Genomic DNA, 27,205 nt, shown 5'->3' on the forward strand with positions numbered 1-27,205 from the left:
CACACACACACACACCAGATAACCAAGGTAACTTCAACCCCCCCAACAGAGGTGCTATGGTTTCGGAACGTAGCTTAACCCATGCCCGAAGCCAAAACTAAATGAATAATTGTTAACTAATACAACTGTATGAACACCAGTGGTTGAGAACTTCTCCGAGATGAGTGCATGCTTAATTCAGTTAAGACATGATACTTTGTGTCCGCCCTGTGGCCTCTGGTGGTGTGATACTTTGTGTCCGCCTTGTATGGCATCTGGTGGTGTGAGCACAACCGCACCGATGTACGGCCCCGGGTTTACCGTAATGGTTAAGGCTGACCGGAGACATTTTCAGTAAATTAAGCAGCCTCGTGTGCATAAATATCGGTATACGCATGTTATTTCTTTTAAAATGTTTCAGAATTTCATATAGTAACATATTGGTTTAATAAAACGGTTTAATAGTAGTTTTTTTCTTTGACGTTAAACTGGAACTGGAATTAAAACAGATTTAAAACATTAATTCATGTTTATTTGACATACATCCGTCATATTGCATGATTCAATCATATTTCCACAGACTTCCTCATTCAACAGGGTTGCTCACAGAGATCAACTTTACCAACAACAAGTGGGCTCTTCTCACGAAAGGTGTGTCCGCCAATTGGGTGCTTCGGCATTGTGCCTCCGGCGTTTTCACTTTGCAGGACGCAAACCGTTCACATGTATGTTCCATTTGCCTGAACAACCACAGCGAGCCTTTGAAAACCGGCCCGTTCCTGTGTTTTCAAACAGCTCGCCAGGGGTCATCCCAATCACGCCTGGAGGTGTAATGGGACCCTTTAACGGAAAGGCCCTGCATTCACTCAGCTTTTGATTAAGAATCACTACTTAGTAGCCTCATCCCCCTCCATAAAGTCTGTGTGTGTGTGTGTGTGTGTGTGTGTGTGTGTGTGTGTGTGTGTGTGTGTGTGTGTGTGTGTGTGTGTGTGTGTGTGTGTGTGTGTGTGTGTGTGTGTGAGCGGGTGGGGTCCCCCTCGGCGTGACCTCAGCAGCGTCCCGTGGAAAAGGGGTGCAGCGCGTCGCTGAGGACCTGAAGGAAGCCCCTCATGGCCTCGTCGTCCCGGGGCCTCTGCTTCACCGTCACCCTCAGCCCCCGCTCGCTGCCGCCGCCCTCCCCTTCCCTCTCCTGGTCCCCCTCCAGCGCTCCGGTGTACAGCAGCTCCCCCAGCACCAGGGTGGGGCCCCGCGGCAGCGGGCCCCCCCGCTGGGTGTGGGTGTACAGGTACACCCTCCAGGGCAGGGTGTGCGGCGGGGTGAAGGCCATGGTCTGGATGTGGGCTTGCTGCAGGGCCGCCTGAAGCGGTGGCGGGGGGGATAGCCGCAGGGCGGCGGAGACCCCCATCCACTGCTGAACACAGACACACTCCTCCTCCTCCTCCTCCTCCTCCTCCTGGCCCCTGGCACCTAGGGAGCAGGAGCAGCTCGTTAGCAGGAGACACGAGAGACGACGGAGCCAACCCCCGAAGAAGAAGACGTCAAATAGTTCCCTCCAGCGCGACGTGCGCCGAACGCCAATAACGGCTTTGGGCGGTACCACGGTTCTCCGCGGTCGGACGGCAGAGCACCGCGGGGCTGAGGGAGAGGGTTTGCAGAAGGATTCAGCCCCGGGCCTTGTGCTGCGGCCCGCCGAACACAGCCCAGGGGCGAGGTGCGGCCCAGGTAGACGTGTCAAGAGCGGACGTTTCCAGTGCATCATGGGTAGACGGAGGTAGATAGGAACTAGCTCCGGCTCAACGTGTCCTACCTGTTGCCGGCTGGAGTGCCCGCAATCGAGTAGAGACGCCCTCACACACACACACACACACACACACACACACACGCACACACACGCACACACACACACACACACACACACACACACACGCACACACACACAGGATGATGACCTGACCTGATTAGGTAATAATGGCATCTTTTATGTGCACACTCGTTATATGGCCTATAATAATAGGTTATATGGTCAATGGCAATGGTTGTATTAGGCACGGGTCGCTATATTTGTGGGGGCAGTAAAACGAGCAGTAAAAAAAATAAAAATCATCCGGCGGCGGAGCGGTCCTTTATGAATCACCATAACGTTGTGGGGGGAATTGGCGTATTGGCGCTCCCTATGGCTGCAGGCGCACCTGCTTGTTGGGAAGGTGGCGTGCACAGACGGACTGAAACCCTCACCGAAGTCCATAGCGTTACGATACAACCCAGAGAGGCAGAGAGAGTACAGGGCGAGAAGAAATGCAGATTCACAGGGAAGGGAAGAATACCCCAGGAAAGAGCACGAGCCATGGAAAAGAGATACCGAAGCAATCGAAATCAAGCCCTGACCGGGGCGAGAGAGCTCAATGAAGTAAGCGGAAGGAGTGGCGGCAGGCTAGAGAAAGACAGAAAAGGAAAGCTGAGATTGACAACAGTGGGCCTGTAACCCCTCCATATACTCCTGAGAGAGAGATTCAAGATGCATGGCAAGCCAGACCAGGGTCTTCACGGTGAGGGGAATATGTGGTTAGAAATAGTGCTTGGTTTTAATTATGATAACTTGTTCAAAAAACATTGCTATATACACTATCTGATTATTCTAGTAGCTCCTAAGAAATGCACATTTGAAGGAGCCACAGTTAACTGTTTTTACTAGTGAATTCAACTCCCCCTACACACACACACACACACACACACACACACACACACGGTGGTCAATTATTGCACTCTAGTGTCCTAGTGTATATATAATTGCTATGTCACTACAAATGCAACTTCTAATCTGTAAAACTAACGATCCCCTTTCCATTGAATTCTTGATTTGCTCTTTAGCAGGCAAGAAAACAACCAGAAAAGCGATAGACAAACTGCTTAAAGAAATAGAAGAACTTACAAAGGAAACTCAAGCATCAGAAGAATCAGAAAGAAAAATACAAGGAAAGACTCGAGCGAGCAACCACAAATAAAGACTCTCCCAGGTCCAGAGTTCGTCAGCTGCTGAAGAATTGTACTGTGAACAGCAAGGCGAGGAAAACTTGACTGCACCATGAAGCCCTGATTCGTGACATAAGGAGGAAGTACAAGAATGCCAGAAATGAACAAGGCAAAGAACGTGTGGCTGGGGTTGTTGTAAGGAAGATAGTCAAGAAGTACAGGCTGCAGAGGTGGTCTGAGAAAGCACTAGGCTTTTCAAAGCAACACAGGACCTTGTGTGAAAATGATGACCTGAGTAATAACTTCACCAGACAAGCATACAGCTGGTACACTTATAAATCCCTGGTGAGCAAGGTGAAGAAATTCTTCTCAAGAGATGATGTTGGTCGGATGACGACGGGCAAAAAGCAAACAAAAACAATGAAGAAAATTCAAATGCAAAAAACGATTCCTTGTAGACACAATAAAAAACCTTCAAAGGACGTTTCTGTCAGAAAACAACATCAGTCAAATTTCCTACGCCTCATTTTGCCGGCTGCAACCCTTTTGTGTTGTCCACCCCTCACTTTCAGACCTCGACAAATGCCAGTGCAGGTTACATGAAAACCTGAAAACCTGTGAAACTTCAAATCTGAGGATGTGCTTGAGCTCATCCCGTCTCCTCAACCGGTCACAGGACGCGCTTCACGTCACATGCAAACTCAGAAAGAGATCTGGGACAGACTGTCCGACTAAAGGATGAAAGAACCATAAATAGCAGAAACAACATATCAGATAAGAAAAGAGACCATCCAAATTCATACATCAAACTTATTAGTTCAGAGTTTAGTTCACGCTCAGTTCCCAGATTTTAGAGCAGACAGCTATGTACTTTTTTATTGCAGATGACAGATTAATTATATTAAAGTCTGTGAAGAGCATATGGAAATATGTTAATGTTAACGTTTGTAGTTAAGAGTGTGACTGTGTGTGATTTTAATTGTGACGTTTTTAAAATGATTCCAGTGAGATAAGATTTGTATACAACATTCAGCCTATGCTGTCGTTCTTCATTTTTATTCTCACAGGACAGATCTGTTTAATCTAAATGTGACGTTACGTTTAAACATTGTTAAATATTAGGCTACAAACCTAATGATATGTTTCTTTCCTCTTGTTTGTTTTAATGAATTAATTAAAGTAAATTTAAATTTGATTAAATGTTGTGTCATTTATTCAACCCTGTCACATGGTGTTCAACCCCATTATTTGATACATTGTCATTGATTTTTTGTTAATAATAACAAATATTAGATAAATGTTTGTTGAACTGTATGCAAAGTTTGGAGGACAAGTAGAAAATATACGCAAACCTAATCTAATGTTTATGTTAAGAGTATATTTTCAGGATTTATGAAGACCGCTTGTACATTAAGTTGCCATATCCTACTTGACCGTCAAATTATTACTGTTTGGGAAACAGATAAAAAATACTTACAATGAGTTAATTTACACAAGGGACAGGTGATTACCAAGGCACTAGAAGGATTAATTTCAATATGTTTCAGAAATATACTCATACAGGAATCAAATTGTCCAGTTACGGGGTTGAACTTAAAACAACCTAAGTGACAAAGAAATTCCTAATAATGTTTGGGATTTCATTCCTAAGGTGGGAAAACACATTTTCTCAGAGGTTCAAATAGTCCTTCATCAGATGCAATGTTCAGAAACACATTTTTTTGTGGTATATTTTTCAGTCACCAGGGAACGCAAAGGGCACCGAATTCAGAGAATCACCAAGGTGAACTGACAGCTGTCCACTGAAAACAACTTTCTCGAATGCCGCGGCCGCCTGAGATTGTTGTTGCTGGTTTGTTGTTGCTGGTGTAAAGAGGTCAGCGGTTGACTCTATAACCACTTGTTGAAATGGCTCCAGCGCCACTTCAGCCATGCTCCGGCCATTATTAGATTCTCTGAAAGGCCATGTACACTGAAACAAGTGACATGGTCCGTTCGTGTAGCAAAATCGGTATATGGCTTAGTCCGATCTAGCTGTCCCATGTAAACGCAGTGAGTGTTTTGTGTATTTTTTTAGGTGTTGAGAGATCAGCCTGCAAAATACTAGCTCTGAACGATTTGGGAAAATAATCGAATTGCGATTATTTCTAACAATATTGCGATTGCGATTTAGTATGCGATTTGTCTTTTTCAAGTTCCTTACGTTCTGTGTTATTCACTAAACAAGCAATAAATCATTCTATCGTGTGACCAACACAGCAAAACATATAAACTGCTCTTTCCTTCAGGCCAGGCCTGTGTTGAGATGAATTGATGCATGAATTGATATAAAATCTTTATTTAACTATTGAATTGTAAAAGAAAAATAAATACGAGTCTTCCTGATCTCCAGTCAGTAACAGTAACCAATTCTCAAAAAAAATTAAATAAAGGTCAAACAGGACTGGTAAATCCCAGAGCGACTCACATAAAATAAAGGTCTGTTTGACCTAAAACCAGGTCAAACAGGACTGGCAGGTTAATCCCAGGGCGACTCACACACACTCCACCTAAACCGGTTGGGGGACATTAGCAGCAGTCTCCTTTACCTGGCTCTCCATGCGGGCCCTGGGGGCCTCCCAGCCACAACCGCTCAAACTGCTGGGGGCTGAGGGCCGGGGAGAGGGACAGGCTGAGCTGCCCCCCCCCAGAGCCCGGGGCCAGGGGCCCAGCCGAAGGGCCCGGGGCCAGGGGCCCAGCCGAAGGGCCGGGGAGCAGGAGGTTCACACTGTCTGCTGCTGAGGAATGAGGGTGGAAAGACGAAGAAAACAACAGACTCAGTGGTTTATTACAGCTGTACATTCGTTAAGGCACCAAGGCTAAAGTTGACTAAAAAGAGGAACAAAAAAATTATATTTTGGAAATTGATCTTAATGCCTTCATTAAACAAATGAGGAAAAATCCAACCTTTAAGGACACCAATTTGCTTTGTGAATGAATGATGTATCGTAAATAAATAAATGTTCTCCATTAAAATACAGGGTGCATAAGTACAGACACCCCTATGTTAAATACCCATAGAGGCAGGCCGATTTATATTTTTAAAAGCTATTTTTAAAAGCTAACTGAAATAAAACCATGCCAATCTCTAGGTATGGTAAAGGGTATACGATGTTGTGGGGCCATTTTTATTCCAAAGGCCTAGGTGACTTCATCAGGATGCATAGTATCCTGGATCTATGAAATAACTGTCCTTAAAAAATAAAAATCGGCCTGCCTCTATGGGAATTTAACATAGGGGTGTCTGTACTTATGCACCATGTATTTTAATGGAGAACATTTATTTATTTACGATACATCACTCATTCACAAAGCAAATTGGTGTCCTTAAATGTTGGATTATTCCTAATTTGTTTAATTAAGGCATTAAGCTTAATTTCCAAAAGATGAATTGTTATTCTTCTTTTTAGTAAACTTTAGCATCGGTGCCTAAACTTATGCCTACCACTGTAGATATTAACATAACCAGATATCAATGATTGTGGTGAAGTTCTGGCCTGTCAAATGTTAACCTGCCAACAGGCCTACAGACATGTCTTGTTGTGTTCAGTAAAACACCTTATAGCCAAAGTCTCCAGATAGTGGCAGGGCAACACCAGCCCCTGAAAACGTTGACAGATGTTGAGGCCTGCTACTGGTACCAGTAGGTGGTAGACCTTCACTGGTCTGCTACTGGTACCAGTAGGTGGTAGACCTTCACTGGTCTGCTACTGGTACCAGTAGGTGGTAGACCTTCACTGGTCTGCTACTGGTACCAGTAGGTGGTAGTCCTTCCACTGGTCCCATGCCACCCCTCGGAGAGGAGCTGCTATCTTACCGGTCTGCTCTCGGCCCTGGCCGGGGGTCAGGGCGTCACAGAGGTCGAGGCTTGGCTTAGGGTCGAGGGCCAGGTGATAGGGGACTGCCTGCGGGGCCGACTCGGCCCCTGTGTTGCACTGTCTCAGGGGTTCCAGCGTGTTGAAGCTGCGCGCCCATTGGCTGACGGGCTCAGCGGGCCGGCCAATCAGGACACCCAGGGATGGGTCCGACCTCCGGCCTTGCAGGACTGAGCGCGTCTCCTCTATCCCACAGTGCAGCAGGCGGTAGTAGAGCAGGGCCAGGTCGCGCACGCTCATGTCTGCCTCCTCCTCTGGGGAACATGGGGATACAAAGATACAGACAGTCACACCCTGCATCCAACCACACCCTGCGCCCAACCGCATCCAACCACACCCTGCGCCCAACCGCATCCAACCACACCCTGCGCCCAACCGCATCCAATCACACCCTGCATCCAACCACACCCTGCATCCAACCACACCCTGCGCCCAACCGCATCCAACCACACCCTGCGCCCAACCGCATCCAATCACACCCTGCATCCAACCACACCCTGCATCCAACCACACCCTGCGCCCAACCGCATCCAACCACACCCTGCGGCCAACCACACCCCGCATCCAACCGCATCCAACCACACCCTGCATCCAACCGCACCCAGCATCCAGTCACACCCTGCATCCAGTCACACCCTGCATCCAACCGCATCCAACCACACCCCACAACCAACCACACCCTGCATCCAACCACACCCTGCATCCAACCACACCCTGCATCCAACCGCATCCAACCACACCCCACAACCAACCACACCCCACAACCAACTAGTAATGAGCGATCTAAACGATATACGATATAAACGATAAAAAATGGCCTACGATAGAGATTTTAATTCCATCGCTCTATCGCGATAATGCATGTTGATGACGCAAAATACAATGTTTAATTTTTGGTTTGGTGCGGTTCCATTTCACATTGCAATTTTCGCAACAGTGCCAGAATTCGTCAACAAACCCGCATGTGTGCAAAGAACGTTAAATCATTGGACAAAAAGGTGTGGGGCGGGGTAAAGCGTTCGAAAAGGGGGGAGGAGCGCCGGTGAAAGTGAACAATCATGGCTATCCAGCGTGATAAACATTGATCTGCGGAGCGGTCCAACTTCTTCTCCCTCATCCTGACTCGGAACGTGTTAAATGCATCAGCATTTTTATGCATATTTTCGGGTGAAATTGAGTCGTGGCTGGACACGGAGCAAAGAGGAGACGGAATGTCTCCTGGATATCGGACCCAAATATCCAATAGATGTTGTGGTAGAAAATAACCGAATTCTATCACTTCAACTAACTAAGAGAGCATAAGGAATCGAGGGGTATGACAAACGAATTCACTGTTGAACAAGCAGCAACAAGGCTGAGTAGTTTGCAAAGCACTGCCGATCATAAGATCCCGGCCTCTTTATACTCACACACCAAGTTATCCTCCATATGGTATATGACCGCCCACAGCATGCATACAAGATCTCCTTTAATGGTAAGGCCGGTCAGCCATACATTACTTGAAGTATGTGGTCAGCAACTGCAGCTAATTTAAACATTAGGTTGACATCAATACGCCTTGACCCCTTGATCCCTACACTGGTAGATCACCAGCAATAGGTTTGGGGCAGACTCTCTGGCGTCGTGTCAAGTTCCACTTATAGAAAAACAGATGCTTTCCACTATTAATGTATGGATATGATATATAGGCCTGATAATACTCATAGTTAACATAAAAAGTAATGGTTCATTTCCCCCATGACGTTCCGTCTCCTCTTTGCTCCAGGCTGAGCCACGGCTCATTTTCACCCGACGGTCCGACAACGTGCTGCTAACCAAACAATAATTCCCATAATGCGCACGGCTGAGCGGGTGCCTGTTACGTCCAAAGAGGCGTAGGATTTGTAGAACTGGCTCGGACACGAGGTGCGTTCGCTTCCACATCTCAAGCGAACCGCACCAGGGTTCGTTTCGAAGCGAACCGCGACCACCTCTCCGGCTGGGTCTCGGACCGGCTGTTTGGTCTGTTCCCGAGTTCGATGGTTTGTATAAGGGGTGTAACGGTACACAAAAGTCATGGTTCGGTACGTACCTCCCCGCGGGACTGATTCCGCCGCTAATAACAACTCGTGGCGCGGACTCTGCAGAGTCAAGGTCGACACTCGCCTCTCACACAAACAGACGGACAGGCAGGCAGGCAGGCAGGCAGGCAGGCAGACAGACAGACAGACAGACAGACAGACAGACAGACAGACAGACAGACAGACAGGCAGGCAGGCAGGCAGGCAGGCAGACAGACAGACAGACAGACAGACAGACAGACAGGCAGGCAGGCAGGCAGACAGACAGACACACACCACTACATCGCTCTCAAAGCCAATCGGTGATCCGGTAAAAAAAATAGTAACGCACAGTGACTTCAATGAGTAACTTTAATCTGATTACTGGTTTGGAAATAGTAACGCGTTCGATTACTCGTTACTGAAAAAAGTGGTCCGAGGCCAGTACCGTGTAACTAAATAACGCGGTACTGGCATCACTGCTGCTTACATGGTTTGTAGTCAACAAATAAGATAGATCGGGGGGCAAATTGCATTGCGTATCCGACATCCCGGCAGAGAGCTGCTGAGCGGATTACGGAGTCGGAGTAGTATACTTTGGCTAAACGGTCCGGGTGGAACTCCGACTTCAAGTTTTAAATTCCGCATCGCAAAACAAGCCTTTACATTCGCCATATTAACGCTATGTACGCCACATTTACGCACCCCGGTCCACCTCTGTAACCGCACCGAAGTGCCTGCACCGTGACGGTTCGGTACAAATACGTGTACCGTTACACCCCTAGTTTGTGTTCGCAAGGGACCGAACTCGTTTAGTGCGCACTTAACACAGGAATCATTTCAAAAAGACAAAATCTGTATTAAACAGACAAGTACCGGCTTGGCTGTTCCGCTCTCACACTATGAAACACAACCTCCTTTTGACTGATAAAAAATATCACGTGATCGACAAAATTCTTAACAATCAATGATCGATCATCAATTAAATCATGCCCATCCCTAATTGTCAGTGTCTGTTCCTTATCTAGAAAGACACCCGTTTTCCCTGTTCTCTGCATCTTGGGTGGCATTTAAGAACCATGGACTTAAACTAAGTGTAGTGCCTTTTAGAATGGTTTTCACTAGGAAAGAAACCCAATACTTGACTCTTTTTCTTTGTTAAAGTCTCTGCAGCTTATGTACTTGAATTTAATTTATCTGCAACATTATGTTGAATGATTACAGTGTTGCACAATAAATGTTCTCAAAACGACATACTGTATATCTTTTTTTTAAATACATTTAGCAGTTTGGCTTTCCTTAGGGTCTATGTAACCTGTTCTGAAATGGCTTTTTTATGATTTTTTGCATCGTGATGTATATCGTTATCGCAAGAGGCTGCAATATATATTCAGATCTGCAAACTCCTCAGAGTAAAAACGGTGACACCCTACAACCAACCGCACCCTACAACCAACCCCACCCTACAACCAACCGCACCCTGCCCTACAACCAGTGTTGGGGGTAACGATATTACTTTTTTGGGTAACGAAATAAAGTAACACATTACATTTAAAATATCGGTAACTACACTACTTTACAAGACTATAGTAACGCGCTTTCCTGCGTTACCCAAGCCGTGTTTGCCTGCGGGTAAAGTTCTGATCTGTTGTGGTGCGTGCATGCGTGCAATGCAATTTGAGTGACGTAGCTGCTTGGGTGAAGGAGTGTTCAAGTGTTGGAGCCCTGAAGCAGGTGACACACAAAGACCGGCCGGTTGCAGGGTTTATTGTAGAAGACATGCTTCCCCTGTCGACTATTGTTTCGCCCAGATTTAGAAAAATACTAGATAAAATACCCGCGACTCGCAAGCCAACATCCGACAGGAAAACTTTTTCCCATTTCCTGAACAAGTGTTATGCCGACATGGAATCGAAGCTCAAAATAATTTTCGAGTCCTCCCTGGATCATGTGTCCACCACCGCGGACCAAATGCGAAATAGATCCGGTTCATTCAGCCTTTCGACCACATAAAGTAACAGCATGTGTCACCGCCGCTTAAGTGCATTTCTGTTTGACCACTTAATTGTTGTTCTCAGGTTTCCCAAAGCCTGTGTTTTGAAACTTTTGTGTTGCTACTGATTGACCTCACCATAGCCTACTTTATCCTGTTGTTTGTGGATTTTACAGTGAAGCATTTCTTTGTGCAGACAGTGATATTGTTCTTTCATATGGTTTTATATGCTATTTTGTATAGATTTATACAATTAACACAAGTGATGATAGGGCTATGATGTTTGTCCATCTAACTACAGTAAATTAAGAAACGGGAAAGTGAAGTAATGAGTAGTGAAGTTACTTTTCAAATGCAGTAACTAGTAAAGTAATCTCATTACAATTTATAGAAGTAACTAGTAATAAGTAACTAATTACTTTTTGTGAGTAATTACCCCAACACTGCCTACAACCAACCACAACCTGCTACCAACCACACCCTACAGGGGCCTACAGACCGCCGAGAATCAAACCAACAGCCGACTGGCTTTATCCGACCACTCCCCTCGTCTGACCCCTTCGGCAGAAAATAAGACTAATGCCAACGACACAGTCACGTGAACATACTCTGCTTGCGCGAGACGCAATAAGTCGCCAGTCGACATCGGCTGGCGGTTAGTCCCGTGGCGCTAGTCCGCCCCCTCTCCCCCAGCGCTCCTGAGTCGCTGGTTGTGTGCCCGCGGCGATATCAAAGATCCCTGCTAGCCACCGCCTCGTCCCCAGGATGATCCGATACGGCAAATTCAGCTTCTTTACCGGCAGCTTCAGCAAATCAAATGCGAACGGGGATCAGTGGAAACATCTCAGCCTTAGCAAGGAGTGGTAGGCAAATAGCTAAAAACCGCCAGTTGGGGCCCAGCCCCTGTTGGGACCCAGCCCCTGTTGGGACCCAGCCCCTGTTGGGACCCAGCCCCTGTTGGGACCCAGCCCATGTTGGGGCCCAGCCCCTGTTGGGACCCAGCCCCTGTTGGGACCCAGCCCCTGTTGGGACCCAGCCCCTGTTGGGGCCCAGCCCCTGTTGGGACCCAGCCCATGTTGGGGCCCAGCCCATGTTGGGGCCCAGCCCCTGTTGGGACCCAGCCCCTGTTGAGACCCAGCCCATGTTGGGGCCCAGCCCCTGTTGAGACCCAGCCCCTGTTGGGACCCAGCCCCTGCTGGGACCCAGCCCCTGCTGGGACCCAGCCCCTGTTGGGACCCAGCCCCTGTTGGGACCCAGCCCCTGTTGGGACCCAGCCCCTGTTGGGGCCCAGCCCCTGTTGGGGCCCAGCCCCTGTTGGGACCCAGCCCCTGTTGGGACCCAGCCCCTGTTGGGACCCAGCCCCTGTTGGGACCCAGCCCCTGTTGGGACCCAGCCCCTGTTGGGGCCCAGCCCCTGTTGGGGCCCAGCCCCTGTTGGGGCCCAGCCCCTGTTGGGACCCAGCCCCTGTTGGGGCCCAGCCCCTGTTGGGGCCCAGCCCCTGTTGGGGCCCAGCCCCTGTTGGGGCCCAGCCCCTGTTGGGACCCAGCCCCTGTTGGGACCCAGCCCCTGTTGGGACCCAGCCCCTGTTGGGACCCAGCCCCTGTTGGGACCCAGCCCCTGTTGGGACCCAGCCCCTGTTGGGACCCAGCCCCTGTTGGGACCCAGCCCCTGTTGGGACCCAGCCCCTGTTGGGGCCCAGCCCCTGTTGGGGCCCAGCCCCTGTTGGGGCCCAGCCCCTGTTGGGGCCCAGCCCCTGTTGGGACCCAGCCCCTGTTGGGACCCAGCCCCTGTTGGGACCCAGCCCCTGTTGGGGCCCAGCCCCTGTTGGGACCCAGCCCCTGTTGGGACCCAGCCCCTGTTGGGGCCCAGCCCCTGTTGGGACCCAGCTGTTGGGGCCCAGCCCCTGTTGGGACCCAGCCCCTGTTGGGACCCAGCCCCTGTTGGGACCCAGCCCCTGTTGGGACCCAGCCCCTGTTGGGGCCCAGCCCCTGTTGGGGCCCAGCCCCTGTTGGGACCCAGCCCCTGTTGGGACCCAGCCCCTGTTGGGACCCAGCCCCTGTTGGGACCCAGCCCCTGTTGGGACCCAGCCCCTGTTGGGGCCCAGCCCCTGTTGGGGCCCAGCCCCTGTTGGGACCCAGCCCCTGTTGGGACCCAGCCCCTGTTGAGACCCAGCCCCTGTTGGGACCCAGCCCCTGTTGGGGCCCAGCCCCTGTTGGGACCCAGCCCCTGTTGGGACCCAGCCCCTGTTGGGGCCCAGCCCCTGTTGGGACCCAGCTGTTGGGGCCCAGCCCCTGTTGGGACCCAGCCCCTGTTGGGACCCAGCCCCTGTTGGGGCCCAGCCCCTGTTGGGACCCAGCCCCTGTTGGGGCCCAGCCCCTGTTGGGACCCAGCTGTTGGGGCCCAGCCCCTGTTGGGGCCCAGCCCCTGTTGGGACCCAGCCCCTGTTGGGACCCAGCCCCTGTTGGGGCCCAGCCCCTGTTGGGACCCAGCTGTTGGGGCCCAGCCCCTGTTGGGACCCAGCCCCTGTTGGGACCCAGCCCCTGTTGAGACCCAGCCCCTGTTGGGACCCAGCCCCTGTTGGGACCCAGCCCCTGTTGGGGCCCAGCCCCTGTTGGGACCCAGCTGTTGGGGCCCAGCCCCTGTTGGGGCCCAGCCCCTGTTGGGACCCAGCCCCTGTTGGGACCCAGCCCCTGTTGGGACCCAGCTGTTGGGGCCCAGCCCCTGTTGGGGCCCAGCCCCTGTTGGGACCCAGCCCCTGTTGGGACCCAGCCCCTGTTGGGGCCCAGCCCCTGTTGGGACCCAGCTGTTGGGGCCCAGCCCCTGTTGGGGCCCAGCCCCTGTTGGGACCCAGCCCCTGTTGGGACCCAGCCCCTGTTGGGACCCAGCTGTTGGGGCCCAGCCCCTGTTGGGGCCCAGCCCCTGTTGGGACCCAGCCCCTGTTGGGACCCAGCCCCTGTTGGGGCCCAGCCCCTGTTGGGACCCAGCTGTTGGGGCCCAGCCCCTGTTGGGGCCCAGCCCCTGTTGGGACCCAGCCCCTGTTGGGACCCAGCCCCTGTTGGGACCCAGCTGTTGGGGCCCAGCCCCTGTTGGGGCCCAGCCCCTGTTGGGACCCAGCCCCTGTTGGGACCCAGCCCCTGTTGGGGCCCAGCCCCTGTTGGGACCCAGCTGTTGGGGCCCAGCCCCTGTTGGGGCCCAGCCCCTGTTGGGACCCAGCCCCTGTTGGGACCCAGCCCCTGTTGGGACCCAGCTGTTGGGGCCCAGCCCCTGTTGGGGCCCAGCCCCTGTTGGGACCCAGCCCCTGTTGGGACCCAGCCCCTGTTGGGGCCCAGCCCCTATTGGGACCCAGCTGTTGGGGCCCAGCCCCTGTTGGGACCCAGCCCCTGTTGGGACCCAGCCCCTGTTGAGACCCAGCCCCTGTTGGGACCCAGCCCCTGTTGGGACCCAGCCCCTGTTGGGGCCCAGCCCCTGTTGGGACCCAGCTGTTGGGGCCCAGCCCCTGTTGGGGCCCAGCCCCTGTTGGGACCCAGCTGTTGGGGCCCAGCCCCTGTTGGGACCCAGCCCCTGTTGGGACCCAGCCCCTGTTGGGGCCCAGCCCCTGTTGGGACCCAGCTGTTGGGGCCCAGCCCCTGTTGGGACCCAGCCCCTGTTGGGACCCAGCCCCTGTTGGGGCCCAGCCCCTGTTGGGGCCCAGCCCCTGTTGGGACCCAGCCCCTGTTGGGGCCCAGCCCCTGTTGGGACCCAGCCCCTGTTGGGACCCAGCTGTTGGGGCCCAGCCCCTGTTGGGGCCCAGCCCCTGTTGGGACCCAGCCCCTGTTGGGGCCCAGCCCCTGTTGGGGCCCAGCCCCTGTTGGGACCCAGCTGTTGGGGCCCAGCCCCTGTTGGGGCCCAGCCCCTGTTGGGACCCAGCCCCTGTTGGGACCCAGCCCCTGTTGGGACCCAGCCCCTGTTGGGGCCCAGCCCCTGTGGGGGCCCAGCCCCTGTTGGGACCCAGCTGTTGGGGCCCAGCCCCTGTTGGGGCCCAGCCCCTGTTGGGACCCAGCCCCTGTTGGGACCCAGCCCCTGTTGGGACCCAGCCCCTGTTGGGACCCAGCCCCTGTTGGGGCCCAGCCCCTGTTGGGGCCCAGCCCCTGTTGGGACCCAGCTGTTGGGGCCCAGCCCCTGTTGGGGCCCAGCCCCTGTTGGGGCCCAGCCCCTGTTGGGACCCAGCCCCTGTTGGGACCCAGCCCCTGTTGGGACCCAGCTGTTGGGGCCCAGCCCCTGTTGGGGCCCAGCCCCTGTTGGGACCCAGCCCCTGTTGGGACCCAGCCCCTGTTGGGGCCCAGCCCCTGTTGGGACCCAGCCCCTGTTGGGGCCCAGCCCCTGTTGGGACCCAGCCCCTGTTGGGACCCAGCTGTGGGGACGGTACCTATGCAGTGGTGCAGCAGTCTCCCCAGGGTGTCCTGCGTCTCAGCGGGCCGGCACAGGAACACCCGCATGGTGGCAGTCAGCAGCTCCGTCTTCACACCCGCCGCCATCTCGCTCCTCACCTGCTCCACGAAGGCCTCCAGCACGTAGGGGGCGCTGGAGACACGGTCCCCGTGCACACCCAGCAGCCACAGCAGGGCCTGCCTGCCCTGGAGGAGGAGGAGGAGGAGGAGGGAGAGGAGGAGGAGGAGGAGGAGGGGAAGAGGAGGAGGAGGAGGAAGGAGAGGAGGAGGAGGGGAAGAGGAGGAGGAGGAGGAGGAGGAGGAAGGAGAGGAGGAGGAGGGAGAGGAGGAGGAGGGGAAGAGGAGGAGGAGGAGGAGGGAGAGGAGGAGGAGGGGGGGAAGAGGAGGGGGAAGACGAGGAGGAGGAGGAGGAGGAGGAGGAGGAAGGAGAGGAGGAGGAGGAGGGGGAGGAGGAAGGAGAGGAGGAGGAGGGAGAGGAGGATGAGGGGAAGAGGAGGAGGAGGAGGAGGGAGAGGAGGAGGAGGGGGGGAAGAGGAGGGGAAGACGAGGAGGAGGAGGAGGAGGAGGAGGAGGAGGAGGAGGAGGAAGGAGAGGAGGAGGAGGAGGGAGAGGAGGAGGAGGAGGAGGAGGAAGAGGAGGAGGAAGGAGAGGAGGAGGAGGAGGAGGAGGAGGAGGAGGAGGAGGAGGAGGAAGGAGAGGAGGAGGAGGAAGGAGAGGAGGAGGAGGAGGAAGGAGGAGTAGGAGGAGGAGGAGGAGGAGGAGGAGGAAGGGGAGGAAGGAGAGGAGGAGGAAGGAGGAGGAGTAGGAGGAAGGAGAGGAGGAGGAGGAGGAGGAGGAGGAGGAGGAGGAGGAGGAGGAGGAGAGCGATTAGTGATAGAGTGCTGGTCAGGGAACAAGAGCGCAGGAGAACAACCCATCCCACATCACGAGCACACTTCTACACTTCTACACTTGTAAGTCGCTTTTGATAACAGTTCTACCCAATGACTTAATCTAAATGTAATGTCAGGCAAGCAGAAAAGGGAAGCAGGGGGTCATTGGCTAAATCGACCGTACGTTCTGGTTGAAGAACCAGGCATGCATCATTTTGACTTTTTGAATTCTTTCCAGGAAATCAAATGCATGAAAACGCTTTGTGGCCTCGACACCCACCTGGCTGTCCTGAAGCGTGTCCTCACAGCCTTCCAGAGCCTCACACACAGACTCACTGCACTGGGGACACACCCACACCAGGTCCCGCATGGTCTGCACCACCACTGGAGAGAGGAAACCAAACACAGAGAGTCACTGCACTGACGCCACCGGAGAGGAGAGACGCCGAGATCGTGTATTGGCCTGTGGCATGTGCCACCGCGACCATTGACATACCACGGCATATGCCGTTCAGGTGGAACGGTACCTGGCGTTCCCAACAATGGTATATGACACCAGCACGCCCGGCCTCCTCCGTATAGTTTCAAGACAAGTATTGCCGTAAATGTAAAGCTATATATATTTGGTCTTTATTGACACTATATCACAACATAACGCCGTAAATAAAGGGATTTATACGTTTCTCTTGTCCGTCCTGTTAGGATATGTGTGATCTGCAGAAAGAGATGAGAGCAACAAGAGCCGCAATCATGTCTTGTTGTGCGCAAACCGTTTTAATAAGACTAACAAAACGCAGAAGTTGTACAGGATACCATCAACTCGCACCCCATATAAGGCAAACAGGAGACGTCTTTGGTTACAAGCAATCAGAAGAAGCGATGGGAACGAGCAGATGATTAAAGGCTAGGCTTACTACCGTCACCGGAGCAAGTCCGCTGTTTTCAGAAGCATCTGTCATTTCAAAAGCAACAAACAGATCGCACATATCCTAACAACAGAACGGACAAGAGAAACGTATAAATCCCTTTATTAACGGCGTTATGTTGTGATATAGTGTCAATAAAGACCAAATATATATAGCTTTACATTTACGGCAATACTTGAAATTACACGGAGTATAATGTCTGGTGTCATATACCATTATTGGGAACGGCAGTTACCGTTCCTGAACGGCATGTGCACGATCTCGGCGCTACTGCTGGAGATAGCAAACCAAACACACACAGAGTCACTGGGGACACACACACAAGGTCCCTCATGGTCTGACCACCACTGGAGAGAGGAGTGTGTGGATGATGGCTGGTTGAAGCAGCCTCACACGGCCGAGTCTGATTGGACTCTGCGGCTGGGTGACTGGTCAATGGGCACAGGTCAAACCAGCCATCTCCACACGCAAAGAGGTCACCCAGGTGGATTAAATCTCCTGACCTTTATGCCGCCTTTCCTTAACCTTTGCGGAAAACTTAAATCGGGTCAAGGCGAGATTAAAAGGTGCTTCCTTTCGAACATAGGAAAAGACAGCACTGCTTGAAATGAATTCGACTCCACTTTTCCTAGCCGACGTCATTACGCGACGGCGATTATTGCTGACGTAAGTATCTAGCGTGAACCTCAAATTGTCCGAAGATAGACTGCAACAAGCGCTCTTTCGATCCATGCGTTGTTGTCGCATTGATTTCAATGAGGTTGTGGCCAACATTGAGAAACACTTAGGTCAGACTTGGCCAACGTGATTATTTTAGGCCACGTGAATCACAATTCACATGTGAAAAAAGAGGCAAAACTTATGTTGATGTTGAAATTAACTGCCCCCAGTAGTCTTTTTTAACGTGAGATTGGCATTTTCTTTTCTTCTCATCTCTTCTTCTGCTTAACCACATCTCTCATGCGTCTTGGCGGAGAGTCGGTAAACTTTGTCGGTGGCCTGTTGCTTTAAATATAACTGGCGTAAAGGATTATGGGTTACAAATATCTCGTTTCCTTTCGTAAAGGTAGGTCAGGAGTAACCTATGCTAAAGATGAGTTAGAGGTTGCATCGAGGCAACTTTCCAAAGAATTCGAACAACCTTTCCTCCAAGTATTTCCGGGTCAACTTGTTCGGAAAGGAAATTTACTCAGAAAAAAATGTAATCGGTAGAGGCCCCCGGTGTGAGTGTGATTAGCCGTTACAAGCCGTTCTGAAAATCTGCCTCTTCTGACATCACAAGTTGGCATGTCCACCTAGATGTACGCTGGATAGATCAGTCTACCAGCCTACCCAGTGGACTGTAGCAAATGTTGCTCATCTATCTGTCTTACATCTAGGTAGACACACCCACTTGTGATGTCAGAAGAGGCAGATTTTGAAAACGTCTTGTAACGGCTAGTAAGTCACACCTGGAGGTATAACATGTCACCTTTAAGTCATGTTCAACAGGAGATTTCAATGGCCTTAGAAAAGGAACAGATAAAAGGTGGCTTCTGACGGCTCCAGAAGCCATTAAGAAGCTCTTAGAACGTGATCAAGGGTACAAATCCTGACACCACCCGGCAATCAGGACACTTAACACTCGTAAAAACATAAATCATTAAACAGACACACATATACCTCACTTTCTATAAAGTGCAATAGGCCTACGGCCTTTTATATTTGATATTTATTATTCACCTCGCCTGTCCTTATCTTGTTCCAAATGTTTTTCTTACAATTTTTAACTTAAATTGCTTGTTTGTTTTTTGGTTGTGTAATGCACCTTTAGTTGGAACTCCCAATTTCGTTCTATAGGCGACTGTACAATGACAATAAAGGCTATCTTATCTTATCTTATCTTACATGAGCCAGTATCAATGAAGTACATTATTAATCCACAGTGTAGTAAAGTATTCTTACATTCCACTGTCAGGCAACTGTGTGTGTGTGTGTTTTGTGTGCGTGTGCGCGTGTGTGCGTGTGCGTGTGCGTGTGTGTGTGTGTGTGTGTGTCACCAGAGGTGATGTGTTCTTGCTTGAGCGCCAGCAGACCGGTCACGATCTCCAAGCATTGGTCGCTGTAGCTACGCCCGATTCGGCCTGAACACCATGACAGACAAATGAACACAATAAGAAGGACAAAACAGAGCAGATGAACGAGGAGACACACTATTCAAAAGGCCGGAGGTAGTCCAAACTGCTGACAGTGGTTCACAGAGAGTACACTCAAATGACTGATTAGACAGGCTTGTGAAATCTTTGGCGCAAGGCAACATTCACCTGTTCACCTGGGATGGACTACATGTCCAATATGAAGTCATAATTATGACTTCTTGAAGTCCTGCTTTATGGCGGGACACTGATACTGTGTGCATTGTCCCTTTGTACACCCACCTCCCTAGTTCAAATTCCTTCTGCCCCAGATAAGACGTCTACACGGAGGAGTGTTTACCGATGGCAGAGATAGCAGCCTGGGCCGTGTCGGGGCTGACGTCGGTGCAGTAGCCCTTCAGCTCGTCCAGCACAAAGCCCACGTTGTCATCGTTCACCAGCTCCACCAGGACCTGCAGCCCATGGAAGCAGCCATGTCAAATCTGGGTGTTACTGTGAGAGCAGAAGTGAACAGTTATCAAACGTTTCAAGTCCCTCAGAATCATAAAGAGCCTAGAGTCAAAAGATTGTGCTCTCAGACTGTTGCCTCCTTTCAATCGGGATGCATGACAAGAAGGTGGGTTTAAGAGCTCAGGTGACCAGATATCAGTCTGTTTTGGTGCTCGTACTCAACAAAACACCACGTGAAGGGAGATCTTGTTTAATGGGGAAGGATGACAGGAGGAAGACTGAGGCGCGTTCACCTGCATCTTCCTCTGTTTGATGTAGGCCGGCTCCGCGTAGCCGCAGAAGAAGCGTTTGTAGTGCTCGCCCATCAGTCCGGGCAGCGACCGCAGCAGCAGCTGGAACAACACGGATATGGATACATGAATTTAAAATCACCTGATATTTAATATTGCTACGTTTTCTTTTCTACTACTTTTTTTTACTTTTCTACTACTTAAATGAAAAGGCCTTTGTATAAATGCTCCTTGCACCTAGAGACTGGTCTGTTCCTGTCGCCATTGAAAAAGGAGGACGTTAGTTTTTGCATTGCCGTTCCAGCCATCTGATACTGCAGACCATCTCCAGAACCCACCCCCCCCCCCCTCCACGACGGTCTTATCCCTCCCGTTGTTTACTTTGTCCTTCCTGCCCATGTGTTCCCTGTAATAATCCAGTACCCTCGTTTCCTCTTTTAAGATTTGATGCAAAAGTTGGACTTGAGGTAGACGTTGCTCAGTAGGACACAATTCATTTGCAAAGCAAATGTGTTCAAACAAACACAACACTGGAAATAGATTGAGGACCTTGGCAGGCTGTCTTTGTTCCTCAGTTTATTTGCATCGTTGCATCAACAGAAGCACAATACACTTTCCGTAAGAACTCCATTGTCTCTGCAGCTCTTCTCCCCTCCCAGGAAACGCACACACAGGGACACAACGTAGGCTGTAGAGCAGGTAAGGCCGTCACCAGTTCATGTTATCACCAATAGCCCGCGCTCGAGGGGCCTCGTTTATCAACCGTACTTACGCACAGATTTGTGAGTACCAACATTGCCGCGCAAAAGTATGGAATTGACCAAAATGAACATATACTTAGGAATGTGTGTAAATACAGTGGGGCAAAAAAGTATTTAGTCAGCCACCAATTGTGCAAGTTCTCCCACTTAAAAAGATGAGAGAGGCCTGTAATTTTCATCATAGGTATACCTCAGCTATGAGAGACAAAATGAAAAAAGAAAAATCTAGAAAATCACATTGTCTGATTTTTAAAGAATTTATTTGCAAATTATGGTGGAAAATAAGTATTTGGCCAATAACAAAAGGTAATCTCAATACTTTGTTACATGCCCTTTGTTGGCAATGACAGAGGTCAAACGTTTTCTGTAAGTCTTTACAAGGTTTTCACACACTGCTGCTGGTATTTTGGCCCATTCCTCCATGCAGATCTCCTCTAGAGCAGTGATGTTTTTGGGCCTTCGCTGGGCAACACAGACTTTCAACTCCCTCCAAAGACTTTCTATGGGGTTGAGATCTGGAGACTGGCTAGGCCACTCCAGGACCTTGAAATGCTTCTTACGAAGCCACTCCTTCGTTACCCGGGCGGTGTGTTTGGGGTCATTGTCATGCTGAAAGACCCAGCCACGTTTCATCTTCAGTGCCCTTGCTGATGGAAGGAGGTTTTCACTCAAAATCTCACGATACATGGCCCCATTCATTCTTTCCGTCACACGGATCAGACGTCCTGGTCCCTTGGCAGAAAAACAGCCCCAAAGCATGATGTTTCCACCCCCATGCTTCACTGTAGGTATGGTGTTCTTTGGATGCAACTCAGCATTCTTTCTCCTCCAAACACGACGAGTTGAGTTTTTACCAAAAAGTTATATTTTGGTTTCATCTGACCATATGACATTCTCCCAATCCTGTTCTGGATCATCCAAATGCTCTCTAGCAAACTTCAAACGGGCCCGGACATGCACTGGCTTTAGCAGGGGGACACGTCTGGCACTGCAGGATTTGAGTCCCTGGCGGCGTAGTGTGCTAGTGATGGTAGCCTTTGTTACTTTGGTCCCAGCTCTCTGGAGGTCATTCACTAGGTCCCCCCGTGTGGTTTTGGGATTTTTGTTCACCGTTCTTGTGATCATTTTGACCCCACAGGGAGAGATCTTGCGTGGAGCCCCAGATCGAGGGAGATTATCAGTGGTCTTGTATGTATTCCATTTCCTAATAATTGCTCCCACAGTTGATTTCTTCACACCAAGCTGCTTACCTATTGCAGATTCAGACTTCCCAGCCTGGTGCAGGTCTACAATTGTGTTTCTGGTGTCCTTTGACAGCTCTTTGGTCTTGGCCATAGTGGAGTTTGGAGTGTGACTGTTTGAGGTTGTGGACAGGTGTATTTTATACTGATAAGGAGTTCAAACAGGTGCCAATAATACAGGTATCGAGTGGAGGACAGAGGAGCCTCTTAAAGAAGAAGTTACAGGTCTGTGACCGCCAGAAATCTTGCTGGTTTGTAGGTGACCAAATACTTATTTTCCACCATAATTTGCAAATAAATTCTTAAAAAATCAGACAATGTGATTTTCTGGATTTTTTTTTTTATTTTGTTTCTCATAGCTGAGGTTTACCTATGATGAAAATTACAGGCCTCTCTCGTCTTTTTAAGTGGGAGAACTTGCACAATTGGTGGCTGACTAAATACTTTTTTGCCCCACTGTATAAGCACAGCTCTGGCCATGCATACGAACAAAATCTAGTGGTAGAATAGCGATATTACAATCAAAAAGCAAAGCATTTAAGAGTGTCACGTATGCATTTAGCAATCACCCTCCACATGTCCCGCGTTTCCTTTAATTAGAAAAAAATTAATTAGTCCTTTGTCCAATTTTAAAAACACGAATTGGTGTCAAACCCTTAAAAAAGACAGCTGTGGAAAAGGTTTGAAATGTAGTGCAATGGCTTAACTTGCGTTGTGGGAAGACTTGGCAAACCGTGCTCTCTGCAGGGAGTGCGTCTTCAAAGATTGCGCTGATCTGCTTGGCGAGTTGCCGAAGTGTTCGTTAAGTTTAACAGTCAGTCACACTTCCCTTTCCTTACCAAGCAAAGGGAAGTCTGTGACCATATATGGTTAATTGGATGCGTTTCTGAATACAAATGGTCTGAGCGTGAACGCACAAGGTACTTTAGAACGTGTGGGATTTATCAAGTTTCATTACTTACTGATGTGCGTACGATTGCCTTGCACACGTTTGATAATTTTTTTTGTACTCGAGCACATCCTAAATTTCATTCTGAAGATTCCATTTAGAGCCTTCTACGGACGGTGGATAAATGAGGGCCCAGGTGTAAGCCTACACGCTGGACTAGTACCCACACATTCAATTCTATTTTAGCTTCATTCCAGCTTCCGCAAAAGACTCAAAACTCACCTGTTTAGAGTTCACCTCGACTCTGCATAGAAACCAATGCACAGCCGCCATTGAATGTTGCACGTCCTGGCACTTGTACATTGCACTTATTCAAGGTACTTAATTGTGTAGCATCTACAGTAGCTGCTATCATTGCTTTACACGGGGAATGGGTTAGCCTAGCGATTGTAATACTTGCACTTGGTTCTATGAACGTCTTTACTGTACCGACAGTGATATATTGTTTCACTTCTTATGACAAATGTACTTATTGTAACAAATGCACTTATTGTAAGTCGCTTTGGATAAAAGCGTCTGCTAAATGCCCTAAATGTAAATGTATTTTATATATATATGATATATTTAAATGCCATGTTAAAGCATCTATCATGTGCTTCACAACAATACACCTCATTGAGTTTAAAATAGACAGAACAACATTTCATTCAGACACAATGAATTGTGTGTCTACAGTCCCTCCTGCCACCAGGAGGGCGGCGCCCTGAGCTGGGCTCGTTTACCTGGACGTGACACAGGGCGGTGAACTTCATCTCCTGCGAGGCGCTGCCGCAGGCGGCCAGCAGGGGGCCCTGTGCCCGCTGCAGGGCGGCCAGGCTGACGGCCGGAAGGCCCCGGCCGCACAGGCTGAGGAAGAGGGCCAGCGTGGCGGCCATGACGGGCACGTTGGGGCTGAGCAGGCAGGGGTCCAGCAGGGACAGGATGTCAAAGAGCTCCTCCTCGGTGTGGGGTCGGTAGCGCTGCAGCACGCCGAGCACCTCGCACTGACCCCACACGTCGCACTCCTTCAGCCTGGAGGGAAGAGCTCCCATCGGTCAGCAGAACAAAGGAGGAGATGGCCGAGGTGTCGATATTTGAAATGCTGTTAGATTATAAAAAGGAGGATGTTTCAGAGGTCCCATAACGGTCCAAACAAGCCCACAGCCTAACGACTGGGTCAGGAGAAGTGCTGCTGACCACAGGGACACGCATAGTACATAGAGATGTTCTGAGCTGAGAGAGTGGTGGCGGGCCAGAGACGGCCGGGGACGAGACCCTCCGAGCTGTGTCCGCTCAGAGCCCCACCTGTTGAGGAGGTGGTGTGCGATGGCTTTGTTCACGGCCACGCCTCCTTCCTCCTTCAGGATCTCCTCCAGCGCCCGCAGGCAGTTGACCATCACCACCGGGTCGCCGTCCCTCAGCATGCTGTACAGCTCGTTGACCACCGCGGCGTCTGGGAGACACCGGGCGGTAGGCATTAGACAGGCGCGCACCAGGCATTAGACAGGCGCGCACCAGGCATTAGACAGGCGCGCACCAGGCATTAGACAGGCGCACACCAGGCATTAGACAGGCACACACACCAGGCATTAGACAGGCGCGCGCCAGGCATTAGACAGGCACACACCAGGCATTAGACAGGCGCACACCAGGCATTAGACAGGCACACACCAGGCATTAGACAGGCGCACACACCAGGCATTAGACAGGCGCACACCAGGCATTAGACAGGCACACACCAGGCACACACCAGGCATTAGACAGGCACACACCAGGCATTAGACAGGCTACCATGCATTAGACAGGCGAACACCAGGCATTAGACAATGCAAGCCTGCATGTCTAACACAATTACAATAATAAAAAAATATTGAGTAATTTAAGTTGTCCTCCAGCTATCTCTAGCATATTTTTGAAACATTTTAAACATATTTTTGAAACATTCTAATCATCTTTGTGCGTTTTTAATTACATTTCTTAACACATTATAACATCTTTATCTAAGCATGTTTTTGCTTAAATACATTTGAACAGCTTAATCTGTAAACTGCCAGTTTAGCCTCCTTCAGCTCACCTCTTCCTCAGTGGGAGCAATGAGTTTGCGTTCATCTTCGCGTTTTTTTCTGTTACTTTTTCTGGTTTATTTTTTCCCGCGTCGCGCCTCCCCCGAGGAACTCTGGTGCCCCCCAGGGGAGGCGTGTCTCACAGTTTAGAAAACCACTGCATTAGAGCATTCCCTTCATCGACGCATGCATTTGCGACCCACCCCCTTCCCTCCTCCTCCTCCTCCTCTTTACCTATGTCGGCGTGGGGCTGGAGGCTGTGGAGTTTGGCCCAGCCCAGCACGGCCACCCGCCGGACGCAGGCAGCCCGGTCCCTGAGTCCCGCCGTCAGGGGCTGCTGCACGTATTCCACCAGGCTGGGCAACCTGGAGACCCAGGGCCTCGTCAGACACGGCGGCCAGGACCGCGACCACAGCAGGATTCTGCGTTCACTCTCTCACCGGCCTTGCATTTACTTACATAGCACTAATACATCCTGATCCCTGAAGATTCAAACGAGCACAATACTGTTCCTTTGAAGATAATATCATTGAAACTGAGTGGCTTGGGTTGTAGTCATTAATGGAGTTATCGCTAGAGTATGTACACCCGCTCCATAATATGACCAGCCAGCTCAGAGCTGCTGTAAATTAGGCGGTGGCTCCCCTCGTCTGTTTCATACCAGCTTACTCAATGGTCCCCCACCGCTGGTCTGAGCGGGAATGACACCATCAACTGTGGCAGCTGCCTAGAGAAAACCACTGTTCAATTTAGTGAGCAAGAAAACCGGACGAGCTCACATTCACGGCTGACGTTTAACTTACTACGAATATTCTATTTTCCAAAAACTAAATGAAACTTGACTGGTAACTTGATTGGTTTTCTTGTTTATGCTGTCATTATCTGCCCATTCTGTTATCTACTGCCCTTCTAACCCCTTCTTATGTTCCTTCGATGTTCTTATGAGGTTGGTCATGTTCCTCAGGGCCAAGCTAGACACCAGGGGGGTTGGTCATGTTCCTCAGGGCCAGGCTAGACACCATGGGGGGGTTGGTCATGTCACATCCTACCTGAGGTTGGTCATGTTCCTCAGGGCCAGGCTGCGCACCATGGGGTTGGCGTCTTGGCAGTCCTTCCTCAGCGTGTTGATGACCAGCAGGGACAGCTCCTGGTTGAGGCTGGCGTAGGAACACAAGAACACGTACACCAGCTTCTTCTGGACCACGTCCGCCGTGGCGCACGCCTTCACCATCTCACTGAACAGACCGGCCACGTCCGCGCCCTGGGACATCGCCCTGAGGGGGGGGAGTCACGTGGACAAACGGAGGGAGGGGTGGACGTTAAAGGGGACGTGGTTTAACACCACCAGGTGCGAGTGCCATTAGCCGTCGCAAGCCGAGAATCGGCCTCTTCTGTCACCAGAAGTGCAGGTGGACACGCCTTGTGATGTCAGAAGAGGCGGGTTTCAAAACGGCTTGTAACGGCTAACCAGACTCACATCTAGTGGTATAACATGTCATCTTTAAACAGAATGCAACACGGACACATTCATCCCTTCTGTGATACAACAAGATATAACAAGTGATACACGCGTCCATGAGACTTTAATGAACCCTTTACTGAAGATGAGCCCAGCTCCAACACCGACTGAATCTCCTAAATGACAACAAGGAGAAGCGTTCCCCAGGTCACCTGTTGGGGGGGGGGGGGGGTCCCTGGAGACTCACCTGATGACCCTGAGCACGGTGGACCTGTATCGGAGGGGGTCACCCTGGACGTGGGGGTTAGACAGGGCTCTCCTCAGCTCCTTCACCGCCTCCTCGCCACCCAGGTAAGGCATGACCGCTGCTTCCATCAAAGGGGTTGTTTCACATGTCAGTCGGGAAATGTCACGGGAAATGTCAGGTATGTCAACCTACCTCACCCGAACCACACCACACTAACACAATTGCTAGCCCAAGACACCACAAAACATTAGTTTTGTTTTCAGACCGCACAGAATATAAAGTCGAACCAAACACTAACGGTCTGTGCGCGATCAACAACCCTTTTATAGCTTCAACAAACTTAAAATGTACTTCATACCTCAGTGATCCTTATGCCTTGATCGTTAACATTGTCGTTCAGTAAACACCCACTGGCTCTCCTGGTCAGACGTTAATAACACCCGAGCTGCAGCGTCGGGTTCCGGGTTTGATTCAGACTGTCGCCCTCTCGTGGACAGGAGGGTCAACCAGT

General features: G+C 50.8%; 1 protein-coding gene across 3 annotated transcripts; it reads right to left on the reverse strand.

Moving 5' to 3' along the window:
* Positions 1 to 56: 56 nt before the first annotated feature.
* On the reverse strand, positions 57 to 27,129 carry ap4b1 (adaptor related protein complex 4 subunit beta 1). 3 transcript variants are annotated; one of them, XM_079741744.1, is made up of 14 exons: positions 27,053 to 27,129; positions 26,695 to 26,812; positions 26,038 to 26,262; positions 25,223 to 25,353; positions 24,231 to 24,378; positions 23,669 to 23,957; positions 19,999 to 20,097; positions 19,596 to 19,707; positions 19,160 to 19,243; positions 16,475 to 16,578; positions 15,301 to 15,508; positions 6,806 to 7,117; positions 5,538 to 5,723; positions 57 to 1,446 (listed from the first exon to the last, which is right to left on the reverse strand). In XM_079741744.1, exons 2-14 carry the CDS (start codon positions 26,805 to 26,807, stop codon positions 1,028 to 1,030), a joined length of 2,430 nt encoding a protein of 809 aa, XP_079597870.1. In that variant the 5' UTR covers positions 26,808 to 26,812; positions 27,053 to 27,129; the 3' UTR covers positions 57 to 1,027. The 3 variants fall into 3 exon arrangements, with proteins under 3 accessions (XP_079597870.1, XP_079597868.1, XP_079597869.1); XM_079741742.1 differs by having other exon boundaries at positions 5,538 to 5,726; XM_079741743.1 differs by having other exon boundaries at positions 5,538 to 5,726; positions 26,695 to 26,815; positions 27,053 to 27,115.
* Between the last annotated feature and the right edge of the window lie 76 nt (positions 27,130 to 27,205).

Source organism: Pollachius pollachius (assembly GCF_949987615.1).
Source record: "Pollachius pollachius genome assembly, chromosome: 8".
NCBI lineage: Eukaryota > Metazoa > Chordata > Actinopteri > Gadiformes > Gadidae > Pollachius > Pollachius pollachius.

What these genes read in the sequence shown, in the direction of transcription:
- ap4b1 (XM_079741742.1), bottom strand. Translation starts at nt 26,807, where the DNA reads ATGCCTTACCTGGGTGGCGAGGAGGCGGTGAAGGAGCTGAGGAGAGCC. An exon ending in ACACGCTTCAGGACAGCCAG is followed by an intron (nt 15,509 to 16,474) that starts GTGGGTGTCGAG and finishes CTCCTCCTCCAG; the next exon opens with GGCAGGCAGGCCCTGCTGTG. An exon ending in ACTGCTGCACCACTGCATAG is followed by an intron (nt 7,118 to 15,300) that starts GTACCGTCCCCA and finishes CATGTTCCCCAG; the next exon opens with AGGAGGAGGCAGACATGAGC.